This window comes from Triturus cristatus, chromosome 2_2 (genome assembly GCF_964204655.1).
Source record: "Triturus cristatus chromosome 2_2, aTriCri1.1, whole genome shotgun sequence".
Taxonomy (NCBI): Eukaryota; Metazoa; Chordata; class Amphibia; order Caudata; family Salamandridae; genus Triturus; species Triturus cristatus.
The window spans coordinates 579,553,294-579,580,458 of record NC_140582.1 but is presented as its reverse complement, the minus strand read 5'-3'; the positions used below and the strand labels follow the sequence as shown (position 1 = coordinate 579,580,458).

General features: G+C 44.4%; 1 protein-coding gene across 1 annotated transcript in view; it reads left to right on the top strand.

Annotated features, from left to right (window-relative positions):
* The window catches only part of PPID (peptidylprolyl isomerase D), a 78,799-nt gene that overhangs the window by 7,735 nt on the left and 43,899 nt on the right, over positions 1–27,165 (top strand). Inside the window, exons 4-7 of the mRNA XM_085641731.1 lie at positions 723–911; positions 1,416–1,538; positions 9,314–9,420; positions 18,070–18,211. Of these exons, the coding sequence (XP_085497857.1) occupies positions 723–911; positions 1,416–1,538; positions 9,314–9,420; positions 18,070–18,211 (561 nt within the window). The remainder of the gene's footprint in view (positions 1–722; positions 912–1,415; positions 1,539–9,313; positions 9,421–18,069; positions 18,212–27,165) is intronic.

Here is a 27,165-nt window from a genome sequence, read left to right as displayed (position 1 = left end):
AAAAACCTAGTGGTCTGTATTGTTTTTATGGTTGTTTTATTTGTCAGTTACTCACGTACATACACCTAAATGGAAGGCACAAACTCCCCGTGACAATTAACACAAATCTCAATCTTTACCCAGAAAGGGTTTTGGATTATTATTTGTGGAAAGCAGTCAACTTTGATGAAGCAGTAAACTGTTGAATGTGTATCAAAATAGCTACCTGAGCCATCTGGTGATAGAAAGTTTAGAACCTGGGCCAAAATGCTTGAGCTGCACAGTCGATAATGGTGTTGGCATTATTTCTGATAATCTGACATGTTAGAAATAAAGCGCCTAATGCAGGGTTAGTGACTGTTTTTTCCTCAAGAGTAGATGAGGTAATGTGTCCCATAAGATGAGATTTAAAACCACATTTCGAATAGCAATCAGTGAAAATCAAGTCTTAGGATATTTGAGTCAAGGCTTAATTAAAAATCTTGAAATCAGTAATTTGGAACATTAAAGACTTCTTAAAATATTAAAGTGCAATGCAAACACAAAAATATAGTTGGCTTCAAAATTGATCAAATACATAATCGGTCATAGGGAATTTGTATAAAGCTCAGAATTAATTTGCCATGAAAGCCGCCAGCATTTAAAAAGCATGTATCGCGAGCAAAATCTGTCATCTACTGCCTGCAGTTAGCATACTGTCTTTGACTAATTGAGACTATATGGGATGGCTTCCCTTTCTGCAGCATGATCAGGAAGGATTGCTCAGCATGGCTAATGCTGGCCCAAATACAAATGGCTCTCAGTTCTTCATCACGACGGTGCCCACCCCCCACCTTGATGGAAAGCATGTGGTGTTTGGCCAGGTGATCAAAGGGATTGGTGTGGTGAAAACGTTGGAAAACGTTGAAGTCAAAGGAGAGAAGCCTACAAAGGTATGTGGAAACATTCAGTTCACTTTTCGGCTAAAATAACGGCAGTAGAATAGATTCTAGCATCTAGGAATTGAAGAATCTAGCTTACATTCGAAAATAGATTATCAATAATCATTGGAAGGTGCCTGCTGTAGCACCTTTTTGTAGAATCCTGCCATCCAACTTAAAGTTTCAAAATGGTAATCTAGTACAGTGATTAAAATGCTTTTAACAGAAATTTGCAACCAGCCAGTGAGGCTTTATTAATCCTTTATTTCTTTGGTTTACACTGGTTTGAATATTTTCTGCTCGTGCACACGAGGCGTTAAAGCAAACGTGTCTCCTAAAAGCATCTGCTTTTTAGAAAATCTAGTTACTAAAATTATGCCAAGCATTTCAAGTAATAAGTCATAGAAAAGGTAAAAGCAAAACAGTAAATAGCAATAAAAGTACTCTGTGGAAGTTGTGTGAATATGTTAAACGTTAGAACATGTATTCAGTAATTTGCCAATATTCTGTTTCCAGTTGTGCGTCATTACAGAATGTGGAGAATTCAAGGAAGGGGACGAATGGATGATGACTCCCATGGATAGCTCTGGTGACAGTCATCCAGACTTTCCTGAAGATTCCGATGTAGAATTAAATGATGTAAGTATGTAAATGCTCTAAGGCAAGATGACAACACAGCATAACAAATAGCTTAATTAATTTCCGCTTTCTCATGTTCTCACTTTATTAAGAATGATGTTATCACTCTTTGCATCAAACAGAAGAAACTAAGGAAACAACACCATTTAGTTGCTTGAAAACCTTGCACTTTTATGGTTCTTCGAGAAGTTAATAAGACATTCACAGTGTAGGCTGTATTTTCATAAGGTATACACTTAGTCAACCGTAGAGCTGCAGTGTTGAAATGACTCCACATACCTGTTTCGAACGGGTGTTGCCCACCCATACCTCTCCTGACTAGATCGTATTCCTTCTGTACAATAACTTTGCAAAATCCTATATCCCGAAAACACGAGCCACACACCTTGCCTAACATTCAGTGCAATGCTGCATTGAGAGGATGGATGTCTGTATGAAATAAAAATGGCTGCACTGTTTGGAGTCAGATTCTGCACAAAGCCTGGTAATGTTGATGCAAAGGCTGTTTGTGAACTAAAATTAATTAAAAATAACCACCTTATAGGGCAGTGCCAAATCATGTTCTTGAATGCCCCATCGTACATTGGCACTTTTGCCACTCACATTAACCCATTTGCTGCTAGGCCTTTCCCCACCCTGTGCTAAGCCTTTTTTGGGCTATTTGGGGTAGTGCGCGCTTAGGCCCCTGTAACTTTTTGACAACATAAGGTACCCAAGCCAAATTTGCGTCCCTTTCTTCCAACATCATGGGGATTCTAAAGGTACCCAGGGTTTGTGGATTCCCCTGGAGGGGTCCCAGAAATGAGGCAAAATACAGCAACATTTTTTTTGGGGGGGAAACTGGGAAAAACCGGGCTGCAAATGAAAGCGTCTGCGTTTTTCTCTGCAACTGGTATCAAAAAAGGGCTTGTGGGGCTGAAATCGCCATTTTCACAGCTTTTAGGGAATGATAGAGTTTTGTCAGAAAACCAACATTTTTTACAGTTTTTAGCATTTTTCTGGGGCATAGCCTATTTTTGCTATTTTTTTGTGCTTTCAACCTCCTTCCAGTTAATGGTAGAAATGGGTCTGAAAGCAATAATGGATCCTGGAAAGCTATACATTTTTGAAAAGTAGACAAAATTCTGAATTCAGCAAGGGGTCATTTGTGTAGATCATCAAGGTTACTTTATAGAAACTAACAGTTAAATATAGGAAAAAATGAAAATGAGTTGAAAAAAACAGCCTTTTGTGTCAACGATTTTACCTGTAACTTCTTCTAGTTATGATGGCTCTTTGAAAGCAATGTACCGTTACATCCGCTGGACCTTCCTGGTTGTGGGGATATATAGGACTTGTAGGTTCACCCAGAACCAGATGAACCCAGAGTCAAAAATTGAGCAGGAATTTGCAATGGTTTTTTATTATGTTCCGGGTATATAGCAATAATTGTGGGAAAATGTATACATGGAAAAATCGGTTTGAAAGACACCTATGTATTTCTGAAATGGGAACAAATTATAGAGTTTAGAAACAGTGCATATTTGCACATTTTCGAAATTGGGAATACTCGTACTAGCTTGAGAATTATCGGTCATTTTTCAAAATGACTTCTTTTTTACACAGTCTTTCATTTGGAAGGCAGAAATGCATCAAAAATCAACAGGTAATAACAGTTGCTTTACAAATCTGAATTACCCCAAGTCTCCCAATAAAAATGGTACCTCACTTGTGTGGGTAGGCATAGTGCCCACAACAGGAAATGGCTCAAAACCCAACGTGAACACACCACATTTTCACAATGAAAATTGACCCTTTTTTTGCGAAGTGTCTAGCTGTAGTTTTTGAACACTAGCTCTGCCGGCACCTAGGGAAACCTAGCAAACCTATACATTTTTTAAAACTAGACACTCGGGGGAATCCAGGATGGGGTGACTTGACTGCCGCCCACCAGGTTCTGTTACCCAAAATTCCTTGGAAACCTAAAAAATTGTCAAAAAACCCACATTTCTGTGGTGGAAAGTTCTGGAATCTACATGGATCCGCAAATTTCCACCCACCCCGCATTCCCCAAAGTCTTACGAGAAAAATGGTACCTCACTTGTGCGTGTCGGCCTAGTGCCCGCGACAGGAAACGGCGCGAAACACACCGTGGTCACACCTCAATTTCGCAGTGAAAAACAACCCTTTTTTGGCAAAGTGCCTAGGTGTAGTTTTTGAACCCTAGCTCTGCGGGCACCTTGGGAAACCTAGCAAACCTATACATTTTTGAAAACTAGACACCCAGGGGAATCCAGGATGGGGCGACTTTACTGCCTCCCACCAGGGTCTGTTACCCAGAATCCCTTGCAAACCTAAAAAAATTGTCAAAAAAAACACATTTCCCTCACATTTCTGTCGTGGAAAGTTCCGGAATCTGCGTGGATCCACAAATTTCCACCCACCCCGCGTTCCCCAAAGTCTTACGAGAAAAATGGTACCTCACTTGTGCGGGTCGGCCTAGTGCCCACGACAGGAAACGGCGCAAAACGCAATGTGGTCACATCTCAATTTTGCAGTGAAAAATGACTCTTATTTTGGCAAACTGCCTAGCTATAGTTTTTGAACCTTAGCTCTGCAGGCACCTTGGGGAAACCTAGCAAACTTGTACGTTTCTGAAAACTAGACACCCGGGGGCTTCCAGGGAGGATAATTGGGCCTCCCACACAAGTGAGGTACCATTTTTACTGGGAGACCCGGGGTTACACTGGGTGGTGGGAAATTTGAGTGAGCCCGGTGATGCCACAACTTTCCCACACACAAATGTGTGAAAAAAGTGATTTCTTTCAGCTAAAATTGAGGTTTGCAGGGGATTCTGGGTAAGGAAACGTTGGGGGATCCACGCAAGCCATACCTCCCTGGAAGCCTCCGGGTGTCTAGTTTTCAGAAATGTGTGGGTTTGGTAGGTTTCCCTAGATGGCCGCCGAGCACAGGGCCAAAAACACAGGTGACACCCCCCACTTGCAAATCCAGATAGTTTTGACATAATTAGTTGTTTGTTTCTACAGCGTGAGAATTTCGGCACAATATTGCAAGGAAAATTAGACAGACATTTTGAGGTTTGCAGGACATTGTGGATAAAAACTTTTTGGAATTCACAAGAGTGACATCGCCATGAACTCACATGGGTTTACGACATTATCTACAGGTGGTAGGTTATTCTTAGATGGAATGTACACCTTGGCAGAGAAACTAAAAAGACAAAGATTCCTGCACAGCCATCTATTCCTCAAACACACGCGCATACTGGTTGGGTTTGGCACGAGGGCGAGTGATGGTTCAGTATATAAAATTTTATTAACGAGATTTCACAAAAATAAAATGCACTGTCAATAATTAAATGGACAAAAAAACGGAACCAATGACTCGCAGCTCGTGAGCTGTAAAGCCACGGCAAGGCACCAACCGCTTTACAAGCCATTCACACACCTTTCATACGTGATACACACAAGACCATTCACACAACCAGGCACAAAAATAATTCATTACAACATTCACAAATAGGGACAAGGTACACCCTGCTTCAGAAAGACAAATATTACTGCACAGCTATCTAATCCTGGAGCACACACACATACTGGTTGGATTTGGCACGAGGGTGAGTGATGGTTCAGTATATACAATTGTATTAGCAAGTGATTTCACAAAAATGAAATGCACTGCTAATAATTGAAAGGGCGAGAAACTGAACCATTGACTCGCAGCTCGTGAGCTGTAAAGCCACGACAAGGCACCAACCTCTTTACAGGCCATTCATACACCTTTCATACGTGTGACACATACAAAACCATTCACATCTCCAGCCGCGGGCCCATCACATTACAACACTCACCAGCAGACCGCACCATTCAAGGGCCCATCACTTTCACACGCCAACATTCCTGACACAGCAACCACACAAGCTGATGGATTGCGTGGAGTGGCACTTAGCTAGCAGTGTGTTTAGTGACCAGCAGCAAGTCACTACTTGTACACAGCCAGCCGAGCGCCAGTCCACGCACACCGCCAGCCAAGCGCCAGTCCACGCACACCGCCAGCCAAGCGCCAGTCCACGCACACCGCCAGCCAAGCGCCAGTCCACGCACACCGCCAGCCAAGCGCCAGTCCACACCGCCAGCCAAGCACCAGTTCACGCACGCCGCCAGCCTACACACACCACCATCACATTTAGGATTTTTTTTAAACAAAAAAAACCACACAAATTGTAAATAGATACGAATCTACCAACACAAAATCTGAAACTAAATACATTGCACTAATGCCATCTTTGAAACAGAATACTTTTTTTTATTTTTTAAAACAATACAGACCAGCCAGTTCACTTTACCACTCATGGATGCTCCCAAAAATTCTTTTGAGTGTGGTACGCTCTAAAACAAGCAGGCACACACAACCCAGGATTAGAAGGACACTCAGGGCAGAAAAGACGAGTCTCCTTCCGCACACCTCTTCGCCAACTTACTCTACATCTCCTACTGGGAAAGTCTTTAGAGGATGTGGGAGGAATGAAATCGGGAAAGTGGCGATCTTTTAATCGAGCCACATCCTCCAACACTAGGAACACTTGCCTGTTCCACAACAACAAGGCTGCCTATCGCATATCACAGAGTGCTGAAACTGCACAAATGTCAACTTTGACCCAGGAGAACACTCCTTGAACACAACAAAAGCATTGAAAGTGGCTAAGTTGAAGAGAAGAATGGCCAACTTCTTATACCAAACATAAGCCTTACGAATAGCAGTGTAAGGTTCCAACCTCTGATCTACTCCACCCATGTGCTTATTGTAGTCTAGAATGCACACAGGTTTGCGCAATTCAGCAACGTGACCCCAAACAGGCACAGGTGAAGTACTCTCATCATGGATGGTAGTCAGCATGTACACATATTTCACAGCTAGTAGTTCATCACTACTCAAGGAACTACACTGTCCCCTCTGAAGTTTTTTGCAAACAAGTTCTTTTGGATAACCTTTACGGTTAGAGCGGATTGTGCCACATGCAGAAGTGTCCACTTTAAACAATTCCTTAACTTTTACACTGCTGTGCAATTGTTTATCACGGTACAAATGGTGGCCTCTGTTAAACAGTCTTCTAGCAAGATCCCACACAATTTTCTCAAACTCCAAAAGTGGACTGACTACCAGGGGGGTCAGTAGTGGAATCTCTACCAGTGTACACACGGAAATTAAAAACCTATCCTGTCCTACTCTCAGACAACATATACTGCTTAATTCAATAGCGTGCCCTCTTGCTGGGGATGTACTGCCTAAAAACCAAACGGCCCTTGAACAAGACCAAAGACTCGTCAATAGATATTACTTTCCCTGGAGTATAGATCTCTGAAAATCGATCTACAAAGTGATCAAGGACAGGCCGAATCTTAAAAAGATGGTCAGTCAGGGTGAATACGTGGCAACACCAAAGAATTATTAACAAAATGCAACATACGTAGCAAAAGTAGATACTGATCACGAGTCATAACTGCAGGAAATATGGCTGTGGCCATCAAGGGACTGGTAAACCAATATGAGGCCAGGGACGGCTTCCTTATCAAACCCATCAATAAAGTCCAACCCAAAAACTTCTTCATCTCTTCCAGATTTGTGGGAGTCCACCGGGTAGCTCTAGAGTGGGGCCTAAGTTTGTCACTGTTGTCCCTCAAAAACTGTTCAGCATACAAATTCGTCTGCTCAACAATCTCACCCAAAAATACATTATCCATAAAATAAAAATGTATAGGGAAACAATGTTCACAATCCACTCTACACCCTGCATCACCGCTAAAGGCAGGCAACACCGGCTGCACCATGTTTGGATCAGCCCAGAGTCCAGTACTACCAGTAGGAAGCCTAGCAGCCTCAGGCTGCAATCCAGATGCCTCTTGCACCATCGGCACAGCAGTATCCTCCCATAAGGGGAGCGACCCTTGCCTAAGGGGGCGCTCCCCGCCCCCCCCCCCTCCAAACATCACAAACATTTCATCCTTTAAAAAAAAAATCCCTGGAGCTAGTGGTCATCGTGCAGCAGGAATGCATAAAAGGCATCGGGGGGGAAAGGCAAACCTTTTCATTTCCCCCGATGCCCCTTTCATTTAAACCCCCCCCCCCCCCCCCCCGCCCCAAAACGTACCTGTTTCTTCTCCGACGCACAGGAAGCAACTGGCTTCCTGCGCGTCGGAGAACAAAGAGGAACCTCCAATGACGTCAACGCGCCTTGCACGCTGACGTCGTTTACGGGGTGGGCGGGGGAGGCAGGGGAAGGGCTTCCCCTGCCTTCCACCAAGAAAAAAAGAAATCGAAGTCCCACGGGGGGAACGCCAGTGCTTCCCCCATGTGTGGGTTTCATGACGAGCTGGACTCGTCATGAGCACACGCCCACTGTGTGCCATGACGAGTCCAGCTCGTCATGAGCACCCAAAGGGTTGAGGGCCTTGTTACTATGTCGGTCGGAAAGCATTCCAATGGTTCCTACCGACAACACAGGCTCCCATTGAAGAAAGGGGTGGTTGTGGAAAACCTTGGACCCTGTGGCAGGCACCCCATGTTGCCTGCCGCAGTGTGCATGGTTGAAAAGTGGGGTCCCATTTGTACCCCAACCGGAGGCCTCCGGGTGACAGAAGGGGACCTGATACAGGCCTCCAAAGTCAGTTTCTGACAGACGTTTTGTGTCGGACAAACTGATTAGGAGAGGATGTCCGAATCAGATGTCATAATACGTAAGACCGAAACTGTGTCCACGTGCATGTACGATTCGGCTCGGACTCCGGGTCGCCGAATGCCGGTCAGGACAGTCGGACAGCCCGAGCGGTTACCTACCATCATAATCAGTTAGTCTGAAATGTTTCCTGGTCGGTCGGAAACATTAGTTCTGACACCTATTCGGACAAACTAAATGCGGTTCGGAGCCTTTCCGACCAACATTGTAATGAGCCCCTAAGTGTCTGGTCTACTTAGCTATATTCATTATTAGAAGTTAAATCACCATTTTAAAGTTTATTGGTATTTATGACCTTTTTTAATGGGATAAGATTTTTTTATTTTATTGTTCCTTTGTCCCAAGATGGGCTCCCACATATTTCTTTGGTTGATGGCCAGCAGTATAGTAGATAGTACTTAGGCTCTAAATTGCACCGGATGTTCTGTTGCTTGATTAAGGTTCACAGTACCAACTTCTGAATATTACTGTAGTCATTGTTCTGTTCATTCATTATTTTAACTAGGTAAAGTTTTTGGTTTTTTCCAAATGGATGGGGCAGTGATAGCAGGGCCAACCATTGGGCAGGCTTAATCCATGTCATTACTTTGAGGAAATGGTTTTGTCAGCAACATGTTTGCCGCTGTAGAGTACAAATATTGCTGGAAAGTTTGTGAAATTGCTTGTATTGTTATTGTTACACTTTTAGGATACTCATTTGAATGCACCACTTTTACTGTCAGCTTTTACTGTTTACTTAGAGAAACTTGCATGATTATTCAGACTGCCACATTATCAATAGAAATAGCCATCATACCAGTCTGGTGGACCTGGGCTGTTTCTGAGATGTTCAAGAAAAACTATATCCCTGGCTTACTAAATAGAATCCAATGTGCATAAAATCCTGTTTATAGACTGTTCATGCCACAATTGCTGATACACAGCTAGTGATCAGTAGTCCTCCTTTTTCTTATTTGCTTGTGACAAGAAGTGTGTTTTATGTATTACCCTTATGTGACTTATCTTTTATTGTTCTGAAGATCTGTACTTCTTTTTTTGTTAGGTGGAGAAGATTGTCTCCATAGCAGAAGATGTAAAGAATATAGGAAACACTTTATTCAAATCTCAGAACTGGGAAATGGCAACAAAAAAATACCACAAAGCATTGAGGTGAAATACTGTGTAATCTTATAACTTTTATTGTGTTCATTGTAGACAATGTAATCTGATCAGTTTTTGAAACTCCTAAATGTGCACTTTAAATCTACTAATTGTATTGTGTGCTGTGTGTGATGCATAAGACCACATCGTAAATTGAACTCTAGTAGTAAAATGGTTATGCTTGAGGAGCTTAAGTCAAACTGATCTGCTCTGAACATGGGTCTACTGTAGAATAACTACGGTTATATAGTATACATAGCAGCATACCCTAAAGCATTCATACTAAAATAAGTATACCATTAACACCTGCACAAAATCAGTTACACTCTCCACTCTTTATTTTAATAAGTGTGGCACGTTTGTATTTTTGCTGTAGTAATCTACTTGAATCCATTTTTTTATTTACCAAACTGAAAAATTATCTTTGTGGCTTGAGTTGCTTTTAAATTTATATTAAGGATGTAATTTTAAAATGAGCAGTGGTCTAGAAACCTATCTGTACAATGTACTCGTAGGTTTTCATAGTTGTTCGAAAAATGAAGGGGTGGCTGAGTAGGAGGTGTGATGTTTGGGGGTTATGTTTTTGTGGGTCAATGCTTGATGTAGTGTTGTGAGACTGTGCGCTAGGACTGTTGCGGTTCTGGGTGGACTCAACAAGGAAATCCATAACTTGCTGGAAGGTGTTATGATTAACAGTTATTACGTAATAAGAGTGCACTGTGTGATTGTATGCTGAGGAATGAAGACGTACAAACCAGACCTCCATGTGTTCACATTCATTTGCATGCTCCCGGGCTGGGGAGGACGCTAAACTTCATTCCAGAGTATATAAGGTAGTTCATCCTTTCAAGATAGTTGCATGTGCTCCTTTAACCGAAGACTAGATTTAGTCAAATTTTAATCGCACTGGAGCAAGTGGAATTGCTTGCTGTCCATGATGCTTAGCTCCAAGATCACAGTGAGTTATAGGTACTCTGTGCGAACAATCTGAGACCGTTCAGCATTACCAGACTTTAATGAACCCCATGTGCAGATATCCGTTGGAGAATGTCTGAAACACAAACAAATGTTTCTGTAGATGCAACGTAGGCCTTGTGATGGACACCTCAACAAAATGCATGCTCTGGCAGGAGGTGTTTACGCCCCCTCCAGAAAGGCTAATAAATCAGCATATGCTCCCCCGGCTTCCCCAGGCAGGAGAAATGCCACCCCCACCCTTTGGCCACTTGGCACTAGAACAGGCGGGAAAATTAGCTATGCAGGAGGTGTTGCACTGCCATGCTGGATATACCTCTAGGGTGGGCAGCCTGAAGTGAACACGTAGATGAGAACTCCACCATCTTGTGTGTGGTGGCATTAGCAATTCTGGGACTGGGAGATACCCACTCCCCAAAGGAACTGGTCATATAGGGGGTGTAGATTCCCCAGGGGCTACTACCCCTCACTCCCCTTAATGCCTCTAAATTGAGCATTGAGGGGACACCCGGATACCAGTGTCGTGTAGTTCCTAGGACCCCCCCCCCCCCGACCTGCACGATTTGGTTGACCTAAACTGAGGGCTTGGTGTGCAGACAGACTCTGGACACCCCTGCAGGATGAGTCAGCCGTTAGACCAGCTAGCTCTTCCGTGCCACTACCACCCCCTGTATTCTACAATGGTGTATGTAGTTTCTGGCAACCACTGAACATGACAACCCTTATTCTTCAGGTATTGTGGAAACAATACGGTATCTTTCGCCCAGTCACTCGTGCTTACTTTTCTCAGAATACACATAGAATGCTGATTTGTAATTGTTTCATTAATTATTTATTGGTCAAGCATCAGTCTAGTGTGAAACATATTAGCTGCGACAATCGAAAGACCGAAGCAGACAAATGTAATCGCTAGTACCAATATCGTAAAAATTTGATGCATTTCTACCATAGTGCTAATAAGATTAATTAAAGCATATTATATAAAACAATAGCATTGGCTTACTCCTACAATGCTAAGCCTACCTAAGTGTACCTAACCTAGATATGTAGGTGAATCATGTGTATGTAAATATCAGGATAGATCCTAATGGAGCCAAGAATCCCCTGGGGGAGTACTAACCCCATACCTGATGGTTCTGAATGAAGGACCCTGTCTCTGCGTCGAGGATGAATCCCCGCAAGGGATGTCAGATCTCTGCCTGTTGAAGGATCAGCCTGCAGAGCCTCGATCCAGCCTCGAAGGAATTCTCCTCTAGTATTTAAGACCCTCACTCTCTCTTACAGACACAAAGTGGTCACTCCAGGGTTTCTTCCAAAATCAATGTTTTTAAAACCTTCACTAATCCTTTGTTAATCCTTTTGTAAACAAAAACACTCATGCACAGCTGGCTGTTGGCCATGGATGAAAAAAAGTGGTGACCCTTATACACAATAAATCTACCGTGCCTGAGGACATGTTTATGTACGTCCGGTACAGGGATTAAGATAGGATACCGAGAGCCTGGTTGTTGAAGAGACCGAAGTAAGCTACTGTGTAAAAGGTCACCTGTGTATGATCGTTATGTCGTGTGGGTGTGACAAAATGTATGTAATGGGTATGTACATGATGGGACTAACCTAAAGGACATGACACTAGGACCTCCGATTTAGACGGGCAAAAAGTGGACAAAGAAGGGCTGAACCGAGGAACAACTACTAACCTGGTGCCTGCCTGCTACATCTGACTCTCGTAGAGAACCTCACTTGTTGCTGCTGTGCAGACTCCAAGAAACCCGAAGGGCTACAAGTGCTTCACCAATCGTCCGAGAAACTCCCTTGGAGTTAAGGTGCTACTCCCTGCAGCCGCATGCACCAAAGAAGCATGGTCTGCTTCACCGTCTTGCCGCCTACTGAGACTACCGGTGTTGCAACTGCCCAGGAAGAGGTTGTCATGCTCTTGCAGGTCAGATCCGTCCTCCCTCCAAGTGTGGGGACGCCAGGACCGACCAGAGCCATTCAGCACCAATACCTGGCACCCCTTGCAGCAGCCAAGGCTTATTGTGACCAGACACCAATGCTGAGGATGATTAGCCTACACGTCGAGGGACTTCAGGGACAGTGAGACCCACACCAAGAGTAGCCCAGCTGTCCTGTTTGCCCCTCTTCTGCAAAACAATTACAGAGTGAGCCTCTGACCGCTGCCACCCAGCACCTTCAAGCACCTCTGCCCCACAGCCCACGGGGTCCTGAAGAGGTGAAGGTGCCCATAGTCCAGAGACCCATAAGAGCTGAACCTATCCTTGCCAGTCTGGACTTCAGTCGCCGCCTGCAGCCTCTTTCTGCAGGCCTCATCCAGCCGTGAGTGACTCAAGCAGCGAGCCAGGCGCCAAAAGATACCACTGCATCTGATCCCCACAGCCTGAGGGAAAAGTGGACCAACAGTCTCCTTCATGCTCGAGGGTCGAGCTCCCCGTGGGTTCCTACGGAAAGGCCTCCCAGCCCCAGCTTGCAGCCTTTACCGGACCGTTCCCCGTTGAAGTGAATGGGGCACCCGACGCCATAACACACCTCTGCACCCCGACGCCCCAGAGCCTCCCAAGGTGACCTGTTGGTGTGGCCTTGGACCTTGCCCCATACTCTCCTTAAGTCCAGGAGAAGTAAGTCGCTGACATGTCTGACTGCAATACATGTTTTCCCCCCATATAACATTACCGCTCCAGAAAATGCACTGTCCACCATTGAAACGTATAAAAATTAACTCCAAGTACTTACCTGCGTCTTATGAAGTGTTTTTTACAAATTGATCTCCAAATCCTTTGAGTGTGTCTCCCACTTACGGCCTTTGTGTGTGCAATAAATGCTTAGCACTACCCTCTGATAAGCCTAACTGCTCACCCACACTACTAAAAAAGGGAGCATTTGGGGTGTAATTTGTGCCTCTGTCTACCAGTTGGGTTTTGCCTGGATACTTTACACAGTGTACCTCATTTTGGTCCACTATATAAAGAGCCAACTTCCTACAGGTAGCTCAGTGCAATTTCCATATTGTATATTTAGTATCCACTTAATTAGGTTATTCCCTTCCATTCCCAGGGGAACCTCCTATTCACCCCTTTGGTGTTGGGTGGGTGGGTGGGTGGGTTGGGGGGGGGTTGAACGAGACATGTCTGTTGACCCCAAACCTCTTGGGTTTGACCACCTTCGAGGCCTGCAGCCAAAAAGCTTTTGTGGCATTGAGGGGAATTGCAGTTTTGGCATGGCACTTGACGTGTGCTTGTCCGGAGGGCACACCTGCTGATTGGCCTTCATGTTGGCATGGCCCCTCCTTCTTTCGTTCTTTTTATTTATTTATTAAATTATGGCTCAAATCAGTCTATTAAAATTTTCATGCCACGTGTAGCAACACAGGAGCGACACGGTGCTCGTTTTGAATCATGTTTTAACATTGGCATTGGGTACTCTGAGTAAGACAAAACTGTCAAAAAGAAGGAAGCTCTGGTACTGGATCTCTAGGTTATAACTGTCATTGGTTGGGTTCCGTCTGGCAGAGCATGCATAAGTATTTCGGGCAGGTGAATTCCTGAAATTAAGTCGATAAATTGAAGAATGGGCTCCAACTGTTCAAACGAGGTGGACTGATCATGAGTGAAAGTGTGATCTTTTCCATTCCCAATATATGCCATAGGCAATGGAGCCAGCACAGGTGTGTGGGAATGCGACTTGCTCCCCAGTGTGTAAGGATATTCTGGAGAGTGGCTCCCTGGGCCAATCCCATTTGGCTCCCTCGTTTTTTAGGACTCAATCAGGGGTTTGTAAAGCACAGCTACTCACTTGTGAGGTTCTCGAGGCGAGGGGGGGGTGGGGGCTGCAGATCCATCTGAGCGCTGAGTTCATTCGAAAGTCCAGGTCTTGAGGTCTTTCCTGAATTGGGACAGCAATGAGGATTGCATGATGTGGATCATGGGGTTTCAGATCTTGGCGGTGAGGACTGACTCAAGATGGAGTGAAGTTCAGAGGTAAGTCGTTTGTCAGATGTTTTGGTTACAAACCATTTCTCATAGTGTAAGAGGTCCCTGCATCCCTGGGTGATTCGCTGGGTGGAGGAGCCAGTGGCGTAATTGGACATAGTGCATCCTTTCTGCCTCAGGAAATGTGTAGCCGGAGTGTACCTGGGTAAAGGAGAGCACTCTCTCTTTATCAAACACATGGCCCGCCGAGCGACATTTCATCTGTCTCCATGCAGTAAACGTTCCGGGACCAACCCCTGGGAGAAGTCACGAGTTGTAGAACAGTGGTGTGAGAGGCAAGGGGAAAAGGCGTAGCTTCCAGATAGGGCCAGTGCACCTGATCAAAAGCCTTCTCTGCATCGATAATTGGCAACATAATTTCCCTTGTCGAGCACTTAGCTTTGTTGATCATATGCAGTATACGTTTAGAGTTGTCGCTGCATTGTCTTTGGGTGATAACCTCTGATTGAACTGGATCAACAATGTGTGGTATATGGGGGCTCAATCTAGTGGCAAGTATGCTACTAACGAGTTTTATGTTGCTATTAAAGTATATTGGGCTATACGAGCCATTGCTGTTTATCTTTTCTGGGATTGGGGATGATGACTATAGATGCTGTCTGCATCATGGGGACGGGGGAACTGTTCCGGGCCCCGTGAATGAACTAAAATGTCTAGTTAAAATTGGAGCTAAGACCTGGCAAAAGGTCTTCTAAGCTGGCTGGGAAGCCATCTGGTCCTGTATTTCAGAGCCTTCTGGCGGCTTGTAGTTGAAATGTCTTCCACTGGTCGGATGTGGCTAGCCAGAGATGTGGCTTGAGGCGGGGAGAGTTGTCGATTTTGCTTCTTGGAGGTATGTGATCTGGTGGGCTGGATCAAGGGTTTGCCCTGCGTACAATTCAAAGTAGAAGTCTCTAAAAGTGGAAGCTATGGATTTGTCATGAAGTATTGCGCTACCGTCTGCTGATCGTAGGGAATGAACCCCTTTGGCTTGTCTTTGAGCTTAGTTTGCTAGCCAGGAAGCATCTGCATCTATCTCCCTCTATGTAATAAGAGTGTTTTAGTTGAAGTGTGGCATATTCTGCCCTGTCTAATTCTGTACCCACTAACTGTGAGCGTGCATCCGTTAACTGGTGCCAAACTCGGGGCCCGGTACATTGATGGATTGTTTTTTTAGCTCTGACTTGACTGGATAGGTTTTTTTTTTCTTTTCTTTTCTTCGCGGGTCTTGTTATCCGTGGCTGAAACAGCTATCTGCTCCCCCCCCCCCCCCTTTATTACCAGTTTCAAGGCATCCCATAGTGTGCCCATCGAGGTGTCTGAAGTATCGTGGTTATGGCCTGTTGAATTTGGTCTACCACTGTCAGGTGGTGTAGGAGGGTCTCCTATAATCGCCACGACTTAGCGTCATTGGGATGGAGGCCGCTACATGGTCTGAGAGGGCAGAAGGCTCTATCTCTGTCGCAGTAGTCGGTGTGCGTATATTTTTGTCCCCAAAAAGTAGTCGAGCCATGAATGTCTTATGGGTGTGTAAAAAAAAAAAAAAAAAAAAAAAAAAAATATGAATATTCTACAGCTTGTGTGTGAATCTCCCTCCATATATCCCACAGTCCTACATCCTGCAACCACTTAAGGTCCCCCCTGGGACAGCGCTCCCTGTTTGACCGTGCAGTTGAGCTGTTCTGTCCATGTTGTTGTTGAAAACTAGGTAGAGGTCCCCCGCTATAAGAACCCTCTGCTCAGAAGTAGAGATGACTTCTGTCACGGCCCCATGTAGGAAGAATTCCTGACCCTCTCTGGGTGTCGTAAAGAGTGCCAATGATGGAGCGGTCCCCAATGGTCACTTTGTATGCTAGGAGTCTGCCTTTTATTTCATCTACTTTGGACCTTATTCTACCTTTTTAAAGGAGTGTGCCACTAGACTAGCCACTCCTGCTGATTTAGTAGAAGCTGAGGGGAAGAATTGATGAAAGAAAGATCGTGATCAGAGCCGGTGGAAGTCGTTCGACAAAAGGTGTCTTCACATTCCACGTGAGAGTGCAAATAGATGTGCAAGTTATGTTAATGTTTGGTGAAACGGAAGTGTTAGTAAGCTTCGTCCCGGATGTGAAAAAAAACTGGTGTGATCCAAAGTGTTCTAATTGCGATAATGAGTACTTCCCCTTAAGATAAAGCATAACAAACATATAACAACAACGGTGATGTAAATATTAAGTCCAAAACCAATAGGTTGACTTACAGGTCCTTTGGAATGTGAAGAGATTGGGTCTGTATAGTAGCCTCAGTCTCTACCCGCCCCCTCCTGCTCCACCATTGCAAACTTACTGTTTATGGTAGTGTGCCTGACAGTCTTGTGGGCTCTCTGTTTTGGTTAGTTCTCTGGGCAGTGAGTCCAGCGCCACTTGTTGCTCAAGTGCAATTGTCACTAGATCCGGCCTAGCGTCATCTATACACGTTTTGCGCCTATGCCATCGGGTCGTCGATTGGCTATGCCAGTTTGAGAGTTTGTAGGTTGGTTTTGAGTGGGAGGGACATCAATGCCCAGGATCCAACATGTTTCATCCAAGGATCTCTGCAGGTGTAGTTTTCTGTCCAAGCTGAGATAAGGCAGAATGGGTGGTCCCAGGATTATCTGACCCCCAGACTCTGTAGATGAGGGGTAGCAGTGCGGGATGCACTGCGCTTCTGAGTGCGATTGCTGCCAAGTCCTGATAGAGCGTTGGTGGGTGTTCCTGGAATTGCTCTGGGTGCTTCTAATGAGCTTTACACAAAATGGTCTTTCAGCTAGAAGTCGTGGACACAAGCGAGGATGGGGAGAACAACTTCGAGGAGTATTTATCAAGGCAGTTTGTTGTCTTGCCCCCTATTTCTGAAATTGATCCTCTTTTGCGATTTGTTAGTTTTGGTACCAAATCACACTATTCTTTCTAAAAAGACCTTTTATGTAGTGTCAGATTGATTTACCAGATGTTGCTTGGCTCTTTTTTGTCGCCCCCCACCTTTTTTTTATTTAATTTATTTTTTTAATTAAGAGTGAACTCTTTTAGCTTTGGGATTAAACTAAAGTAGCTAAATTGTACCTGTGTCCATCTCCACAAAATAAGGTCACTTAGCTTCCTGATGAATCCTTGTTTGGATTTCAGATTTGAGACCGTTTTGAAACCATTCAAAATGCAGGATGTGCAGTGTACAAAAAACGTGTCTTTTTATATGGATCAATAATCTATGATTTTTCATTTAAAATAACATTAGCCACATATCTTGTGCACGCGGCTAACTTCTGTGTATTCTTCACTCATGGCAATATCTCTACAGGCACCTGTGGCAAGGAATCTTTCCAGGTTTGTTTAGAAACTATTACTATAAAAACATCTTCCAAGACGTCCCTGGGTATGAGTGTGCTCTACAAGATAATTTCATTCATAAGTGCGTGCTTCAGCTTTCTACAAAGTGAAGGACAAAAAAAATCAAATGATCAAAATCTTGTGCAGACGAATAAGTGTTGGCCACAGTGGCAATCACAATGTGGTTTACGTCACCAGAGTCTGTAATGGTGAGTGCGCCTTTTATAATTGGAACCACCTCTGCAAGTTACAGTGAGAGGGTATATTAAGGTGGTATGAAGTAATATGAGATGGGGAGCTATAAAATGTATGTTACGTGCTTATCTGACAGTTTGGATCTCTTGGTTTGACAGGTATGTGGAAAGTTCTAAAGATGTGACGGGGGATGATAATATCGAAAAGCTGAATCCCATTGCTTTAAGTTGTAACCTGAATATCGCTGCTTGTAAACTCAAGATGGCAGACTGGCGGGCTGCTATTGAAAGCTGTTCTGAGGTATGGTTGTGTTAAGTTGTTGGTTTGCTATAAATGGAAAGGGGACAACTGTTTTGTTTTGAAATCAGGACATATTGTGTGTTTTGAAGCAAGGATAAACTGAGAAAGTGCAGCACCACGTTTCCCTTCAGTATGAAGTATGTTGTATATTAGTTCGTTTACTTCTCAGTTTGCCTTTTTTCGTTTTAAACCCCTGTAACTTAACCAGTACCCTCCCTCCAAGGCTCCGTAACTTGGGTGGTAGGTTAGGTAACTTGTTTCTTGGTGTGAAAAGGGGATTCTTATTCCTGCAAAGCTGATGCCACAACTTCCCTTGGCTGCTGAGGGTAAAATGAATATTCACACGCCCAATAAACTGAGGAGGAAAATAAGTGAACCAAACAAAATACGGTCTTTGCTTATCTAAAGGTACTATTTGCATAAAAAAAATGCTGAAGATTCCTGCCATTTGACTTTAGATTAGGTTATGCCAAACACCATTAGCGATGCACTAGGTCAGTTTGAGGCCTTTTCTCACGGACACTGGTTGTTGTTGGTGCCCCTACTTAATCCTCTGAAGTGAAAGTGAAGGAGCATGAATGCCTAAAGTAGTGTTTAGGGAAGCTATAAAATGGCAAGTCAGGATAAACCTGCAAAACCGGCATTTCTTACTAGAGGCCCCAGCCTGCAGCTTTTAGAAAAGAACGTAATGAACTCGTCGGTTATTGTGAAGTCTTTGATCTACAGTAAGCTAACATGTTGTTAAAGACCATTCTTTAACCCCACATCTTCCTAGATCTAAAATTGTATCGCTGGAGAAGCCTGCCACCCTAGTCTTGAAGACAATCAATTGGTTAGAGTTGTAATTGACATTAATCCATGGAGCAGCTAGAGAATGTTTTCAACCTAAATCACTTGACACTGGTGAGCATCTTTGGAAATATGTGCTGTCAGTCAAATATAGAAGTCTCGAAGGGTGACCATTCTTTTTGATATGATAAAATGAGTGCCATTGGCCTACTTATTGGTAACACCAGAGAGTGCAGCAAAAGTATTTCGTGTTTGCTATTAAAAGTACTTAATTTCCATATTTATTGAGCGTTGGTTTTGTTGATTTTTGAATGGTTTAGGCTGCCATTTTGGCGGCCCAATGAGGTACTTCTCAAATGGAAGTTTCAATTTTATTTTTAATCAGTAAAGTCTATGGGCATAATTTTCACCAGTAGACTCCTTCCTGTTGAGTGTTTTAGATCTTTTATTGGAAATCGTTGTGAGGTGTCCTCAATCATAAATTACTGACCTTTCTGTAATAATTTTGTGGTTTTTCTTGCATCTGCCATCAATAAGCATTATGCTGCCACTTAATACAAAGTATCAGAGTACCATTTTGTGTACCCTTAACACTGCATATGTTGTAAAAGCCCAGCATTCACGACATTCTAGCACTTCATATTCTGAGATGAAAAAAAAAAAAGTTTTTTCAAATCTAGCTTTCTGGAAAATGCTGCTGGTAATCCTGGGGTGTACAGTCAGTTGTTGAGTGGGTACTGTTCTTGGTGCAACGCAACCTTCTGCTTACCTGTAGATTTTCTGCCTGTAAAACCCCAAAAGGAAACCAAAAAGCATAATTTGTAAAACTGCAACAAATAAATGTAAGTAATTTGTTGATGGCATCCTTTTTAGGTCTCGCCTAGCGTTGCAGTGCATGTACAGCTCGCTTTGCGAGGTATGCAGTATACGCTATAGCGTGGAAGCTTTGTTGAAGCTCCGCCCTCTACGCCCATCTTTTTGATTGGCTTGGGTCCTAAATGGTGCCTTCTGATTGGTTTTAGGCTTGTTAGTCCCTCCCCCTAACGACCATGTCGTCATTTGTATCCTTCCCTGGCTACTGGCCCCTTTACTCGGGCACTATTTTCTTCCCTGTGTTCCCCCGACTCCCCCTCCCGCAGTCCTTGACTTCTTGGCCACCCCACTCCCGCCTTCCCGCCCGCTCGCACTCCCGTTTCAATGCAATAGGTCTCGTGTAAATGCGAGTCATATTGCATTGCAAATGCTTGTTGAAACTGCGGAGGAAGATTCCATGATATCCCTAGTGTGCGCACAGTGCGGAACTTTGGTGTCATAGACATAGAAGAAGACTGCCCATGTGCCAATTCCAGGTGCATGTGAACGGATGGTCACTTTATATTGTCGTCAGTAAATATATGCGAACTTAGAGATCACGTAAGATCACAGGCAAGTCCTCGCTGCGTTCTTAACTCTTGTCAGCATAGATCTAAAAGCTAATCGTTTGCTACAAATGTGTTTGGACAGTTTGTAAAACAATGCGTTCTAAATAACAGTGAAAAATCTAAGATTTAAACATCGCATAGTGTACGGTGTTATCGGGCTAGCTCATGCAAAGTGAAAATTCAAACCTTCCCTTCCAAGCTGGCAACAGCAATGTTCTACGTCTCACTGTGGCGAACGCCACTGTTCCAGTCCTCTTTGTTTCCATGGCGGCCAATGCGGGCGGGGAGGGGGAGCAACAAGATGGCTTGTCTTCTGGAGACTCCTATCTGGATGAGCGTGCTGTCTGTGAGTATGGCGGGGGCGGCAGGGTGCTGATGTGATAGAAATGTAGCTGCTTCTTTATGTAATCACTGGGTGGAAGGCTTACCTACTTCCCCGGAAAGAGGATGCTACTACTGGAGACACTCGCCTACCTCTGACACCTCGGAGAGCGAGGAGTATTCTGACGTGACCATTGCAACCAGAGGAGAAGAACTAGGATGAACCAGAGGTTACTCGCACCCCGCAGAGAAGGTTATCGCTACTCCCTTAACTCAAGGGAGAAGGAGGGTGACAAGCTTCTCTTACTAGGAGAAAAGAAACTATATCCCAAGAAGGAAGCGGGCTGCAGACTCCTCCATCAGGAGGGTCGACCATTGGCAGTACAAAGAGAGGGTGACACTCCTGGAGGGCGAGTCCACTGACACCTACTGTTGGAAGGCTACCGATACCTCCCCACATCTCGGAACTTAGTGGCTGACAGTGGGGACCACAGACATTCTCTCTCCTTAAGTATAAAGGGTGATGCAGTTGTCCACCCTTCTACTCCTGGCTGTAGTCCTCATCCTCCCTAGACATTGTTCACTCGAAGATCACAAAATTACAGACCTAAAAGGAACCCCATGAAATAGCCTATCAAAGAGAAAAGGAACATGATTACTACTGGCCGTTTTTGGAGAAGAGCTGTTATTCATCCCTAGTTAAAAAGGGGCTTCTTCCCTGACCTGACAACATAGAGCAAGGCATCAGAATGCATTACTTGTGCCCGTAAAAAACACTTTTGTTAAGGTATTCTATCTTGCTTACGTATACAAAATAACATTTTATACCTGTATGCTTATCTTTCAGTTACAATAGTCTTTATAAGCATGTTAAACTATTTATAAGAAATGGACGACTGGTTTGCGCAGCACTACCACCTTAGCTTCAACGTGTGCATAGATAGTACTCAGCCAGCACATTTGGTTATTTTAATGTCAAACGTGTTTTTGCTTGTGTTAAGGGATATTACATCTTTATCAGAGTTTCTCTGGTGGTCTTCGTATGCTGCTGTTAGTGATATTTGTTTGCTGATCATAATAGTCTTTTGAGACAGGGGGGTTTATCTATTGTGAGGTTATGGAGCTGCAGTTGCACATTTGTGACTTGCTTTATGAACGAGTCCTCTAATTTCTTTTTTTTTTTTTTCTTCGTTTCTTCATGGTAGATCTGAGACACCAGTAGAGCTTGGGAAGAGACAGTTGCAGGTCATGCTTGACAAGCTTCCTGGTAGGGCTTGTGCAGTGGGAGTCAAGTCATGCTCTTGATATCGTGGTAGTACCAGGAATGACAATCAAAAGTCAATCCCCTGCCTCTGATCGGACTGTGTGACTGCTTTAGAGTTGACTGCTATAGTGTTCTTCACAAGCCAAGCCTTTGCTTCTGAAACATTGATAGGATCTATTAGACCAGGGGTACTCCTAGTGCGGGCCGACAGCGGCCCGGCAAGCCTTGCTTGGCGGCCCGCGGGCCGTGCAGACATCGTACTGGTGTTTTTTTTTTTTTTTTAACAGTGTCAGCAAACACCAGGGATTCAAGCGATAGTCCGAGTGGAGCTGCTGGGTCGCTAAGAGGTGAAATACAACAAAGCCTCGTTATCATGCAAATGGTCTCTTAAAGACCTGTGAAGTACTCGGGTGGGGCTGTGTGTGTGCCCTGGAAGGGAAGCTGCCTCCCCCCCACTTGTGCCCTGTGGAAGTGCACGAGTTGTTGATGGGAAGAAGAGAGACTCTATGGGAGTGAATACGTTTAGTGACGGGGAATGTGTGATACTCCATAAAAGTTTATGAGACCAATGCTGTGGGGTCGAGTGTGACTCCCTAGAAGTCTAAAAGGCTTACGATGAGAACGGGTGAAACTCTGATTCTGCCTTCCAGTCCACGAGACACGCAGCTCTCCAATAGTCCCTTCTTCCTTATGACCTGGAGTGTTGACTGTAAAACCGCACATTTCTGCTACAGTATCTCTCCGGGTTCTTTAGAACAGAACAGTCAGTCACCGGTGAGGCCCACTCCTTTGAAGCGGCCATGTCACACTCACACGGATAAGAGACACATCCGTATCCAGCCGCGCGCCAGACCACAAGTCACGCTCGGCACACCTGGAGATCATCCCTGGAGGTGCTGACAGACAGGTGTGTGACCCCAGCTAACACATGAAACTGGCAGCCCTGAGCAGCATCCACTGAACCCGTCCGATGGTGAAAGGCCGGTTACAGCTTCACGCACATCTTTAGACCCAAAACTGAGCAGTGCCAGGCGCAGATGTGGTGACACGCTACGTAAGGCAGCAGGTACACAGCATTGAAGCGTAATCCTTTCTTAAGTGATTGTAAATAGATATTCCTCAGTCGATAAATGCGTCTGCTGCAGGGGCCTGTGTTCAACCTCATGGGCATTTTTTTTTTGTTGCTCTAGCCCTGCCCCCCTCCACCACTGACCCCGCCCCCACCAGTGCAGCCCTCGGCCACAAACCACTCTGTAAATTTGGCCCCCGAGAGAAAGTTTGTGAGTACCCCTGTATTAGACCATGCCTCGCTTGAGGCCTCGCGAAGGTAGGCTGTAAATGTGGTACTTTTTCTATTAAGCTGCTGACCCTAGACGTAAAGGACTCTAATTCCTCTTTCCAAGGGCTGGTTTGATTAGCCTTGGGTGTTCATAGAAATCCATGCATGACCCCTAGATTTTTCTGCACCCAGGCTAATATGCTGCATAGCTAAATACATATAAGGTCCCAAAGGCAAGACCGATTGCATTGCAAATGCTTGTTTAAAGTGTTGCTAACTTTACCAAGCCCATAACATCCTGACCATACTGGTATTGTGCTGCATATATATCATAGAAGAAGGAATTTAGTGCTCGCCTTCAACACCCACTCCAGAAATGAGTAAATCTACAAACATGTAACCTCCTGCCCATATAAAGGAGTACACACACACAGTTTTCTGCCTGAGGAAACCATGTAATGGAAACCCAACCATCTAGGCACATTTGCTAAAAAAATATTAGTGTTGAAACTGTCCTGCGTATACTAATGAGCGAGGATTCTTACTTTGTCCCCACATAGCGAGTGTTTTGGTGGTAATTAACAATATGGCTGTTGGCTGCGAGGATGCATACAATTTTTGAAGAATATATTTGAAAGCAGATTGTTTTAGAAATCCAAATTAGGTAACTGAAGATAGAAGAGGAAGGCTACAGAGTACAAAAACTGTAGCATGACTATTGCTCTGAAAGACAGTTCAGTGTGATGTACAGTTTCAATGAAGTTTCTCTTTAAAACAGTACATTTTTCATGAAACAAGTGAAGGATTTCGGTGCTATTTGCATATTTGTGAAACTAAAGTCATGCAGATCAGGAACTAATTCTGTTCTGGTTTCTACATGAGGTCTGAGATCCTTTTTGATGGGAGCACCTTTTCCTGGCCTACAAATACATTTAGATTAAGAATTCTACTTGCTGATCAGAGTGGCTTATAGTATCGAGTGGACAAAGGAGTCAAAAACAACAGTTTATTTAATGTAAAAGTCCTGAAGTTCCAATCCTTCCTCACACAATATCAAATCTACACAGTTGCAGTAACGTCACTGTCCTGTTCTCCTCCTGCTGATTTAAGGGATTGTGGGTGGCTTCAATATACATTAGTTTCCAAAATTGGTCAATACAATGTCAGGCAACAGAACTGCCCTCTCTAGTGATTGTGTCAACCAATCTCTAATTCCCCAGCGGGTCTCAGTTCTACAGTGGGTACTGATTATTAAGCAGCTGAACAGGCTACAACTAGGTTCCTTAAATGTCAGTCCAGTCTTTAGGCTCAAAACAAGTTCACAAAGCAAAATGGGGAAAGCTTGGAAATAGCTCATAATTTCCATCCCAGAACATGTATGAACCAGTGGTGTGCAATATGAGCTGGTTTCTTTTCAACTTCCAAATGGAACAGTTACAAAGCATGGCATTATTTGCACAATAGTATTTTACTTGGCTTTCTAAAGGTGCAGCACCTTTCGCTTCTATGCTTTGTCTAACCCTATATATTTAATTTCCCGAGAGCTCGACAATCCTGTAAATCCTTTAGCGGTATTCTTATGGAATACAAAGGTACACCCTTTGAGAGTGGCGTCTGTCCTCTTGATCCAGCCTATGGGAGACTGATAGTTGTGACAGCGTATTTTAGAGTCTGGGTGCATGCTGTTATCTTTACCCCTATGGCAGGATGGCCTACAGGGTTCTCTTAGTGTAAAGCCTTTGCAGTGTCCCAAAAGTTGAACCTCAGTCCCCATTTCCTGAGTTATTTAAAAAAAAAAAATAATAACCATTGCAGGGGGACAGGGTAGGGATACGCTTACCGCCTTGGCAGTACCACCCTCCAAAAGTAAAAAAAAAAAAAGTGAGGCCTCTCATCAGGATCCATGGGACTCGAAGTACCTCCAACGGCCCCAACCCCTCAAAATGTGGTTTTAAAAAAACTGTCCTGCAGTATGCTGCTGGAGTGGTACAGTGGGAGTTCCGCAGTGCCACGGAAAAAAAGGAAAATGTGGGTCGGGATGGTTGCGTGACTGTGTTGTGTGGGGTTGGTCTGCAATGGGGCATTGGCTGTCCTGCCTCGTAGCTGCCCCCAACCCCCCGCCCCCAACTCCCCTGCGCTCTTGGTCAGAAGCTATACTCAGTCAGCCAGTTGGTTGAATATGATAGAAACAAAGGTTAAAGTGACTATAAAGTTGGGTATGGTAATAAGATCTTCTTTTTTAAAAATCCTAGACCCGTCTGCATCTTGACTTAAAATTGCAGGTAATTTTAAGTATTTAACTGGGTAATCGCATGAAGAGACTAGAAAGTTTTCCATACCTGTAATGTTTTTAATTACTTGCAGACCACAACCCTATAGGATGGTGGCACAATGATTGTATGATGTCATCAGTGAGTCATTTAAAATGCGAGTGTAATATATAAGGTCATAGGAGTGTTGCAGGGCCCAAGTTATAGTTCTTTTAAGCCATAACTGTTTAAGTTTTATTTTACTTTTGTTAAACAAGATTTTATATTAATACAAAGCCTAAATGTCACTTTAACCTTTTGGTTTTTTGCAGTGACTACATATATATTTTTTTATTTGTTTGAAATGCGTTTCCTCTGCAAACTGATGCACTGCTGAGCTGTCCCCCCCCCCCCCCCCCTCCAAATTAGTTTATTTTTAGGTCCTGACTAGCGTTGCAGAGCACATGCGCTGCTCGCTCTGCAAGAAATTGTTAGAGAGATTTCAGAAGGGGGTTCGAAGCCCCGCCCCTCATTTTCATTGGATGGCGTCATCGTTTGTGGTAAACGCTGGCCTCCGATTGAAAATGAGGCATCTTTGTTACCGCCCTTTCTCCTTTTGGGACAGCCTATCCGTACTGGATCATTTGCTTCACGGCTGTCGTGAAGCGATCATCTTATCTAAAGGAGGCCTGTTATATAAACAAGCCGTGAAGCGAAGGATCCAGTCCGGATGGGCCATCCCAAAAGGAGACCGGGCGGTAACAAAGAAGCACTGGGAGTGACCAAAGGCATATTGCTCTGTGTTTCCCTTGTTTTAAACAGTCTTCCACAAAAGCGCAGAATTTTCCTGTGCGTCACACGTCGGGATTTCATTCCTGCTCGAGCATTCCAGCTGTTTACCACAGGGTATTAATATATTATGGTCGTTAGCGAGATGTCCAAAAAGTGGTAACTGTAGCAGAAGCGGGATGTCATCCTGGTGCTTGCAGTCCTACATTTAGAGTGGAAAGCAAAGCCACAAGTAATGGAAGACCGAGAAACTGCAACTGGACAAGGTGCTGACCCTGGGGTCCCTCTGTGAGGTCGCTGCCTGCTGCCCCATGTGACGCGTTAGGCCAGGCCGGGCTTGATAGGCAACAGTGTTCTGCATTACGACACACGCATTGGTTGCTCTGATATTGTAAGTGGGTGTGTATGTGGTGCAGTGCCATCGTCCATAAAACCAGGCCTGTCCCGCAGGAGGCCTCTTGCCATCACCTGCCGCCTGGGAGTGTTTGGTCCATGTTTTCCCTTCTCGACGCTTGGTTGGAAAAGGTCTATGGACTACTGCCTGTTTACCGCTCGTGAATCACCGCAGTGAGTGCTGAACCCACTGAGATGTACTACTGGTTATGGATACAATAAGAAGCAGCAGAGGAACGACAAGCCGTCGGGCGCACTTGTCTGCCTGTTGTAGCGCTTGAGCGCCTACTTGAAACTGCTTGCGACTTGCCTTTGATCCAAGATCTTTGCAGCATAAGTCTTATTTTAATTCATGCGACGCTAAAATTGTTTATGGCCGTTACTGACCCCCCTTCCCGCCCCCACACTCTCTCAAGTGATGTGTTAGCAAGCACAGTTGCATATTAATT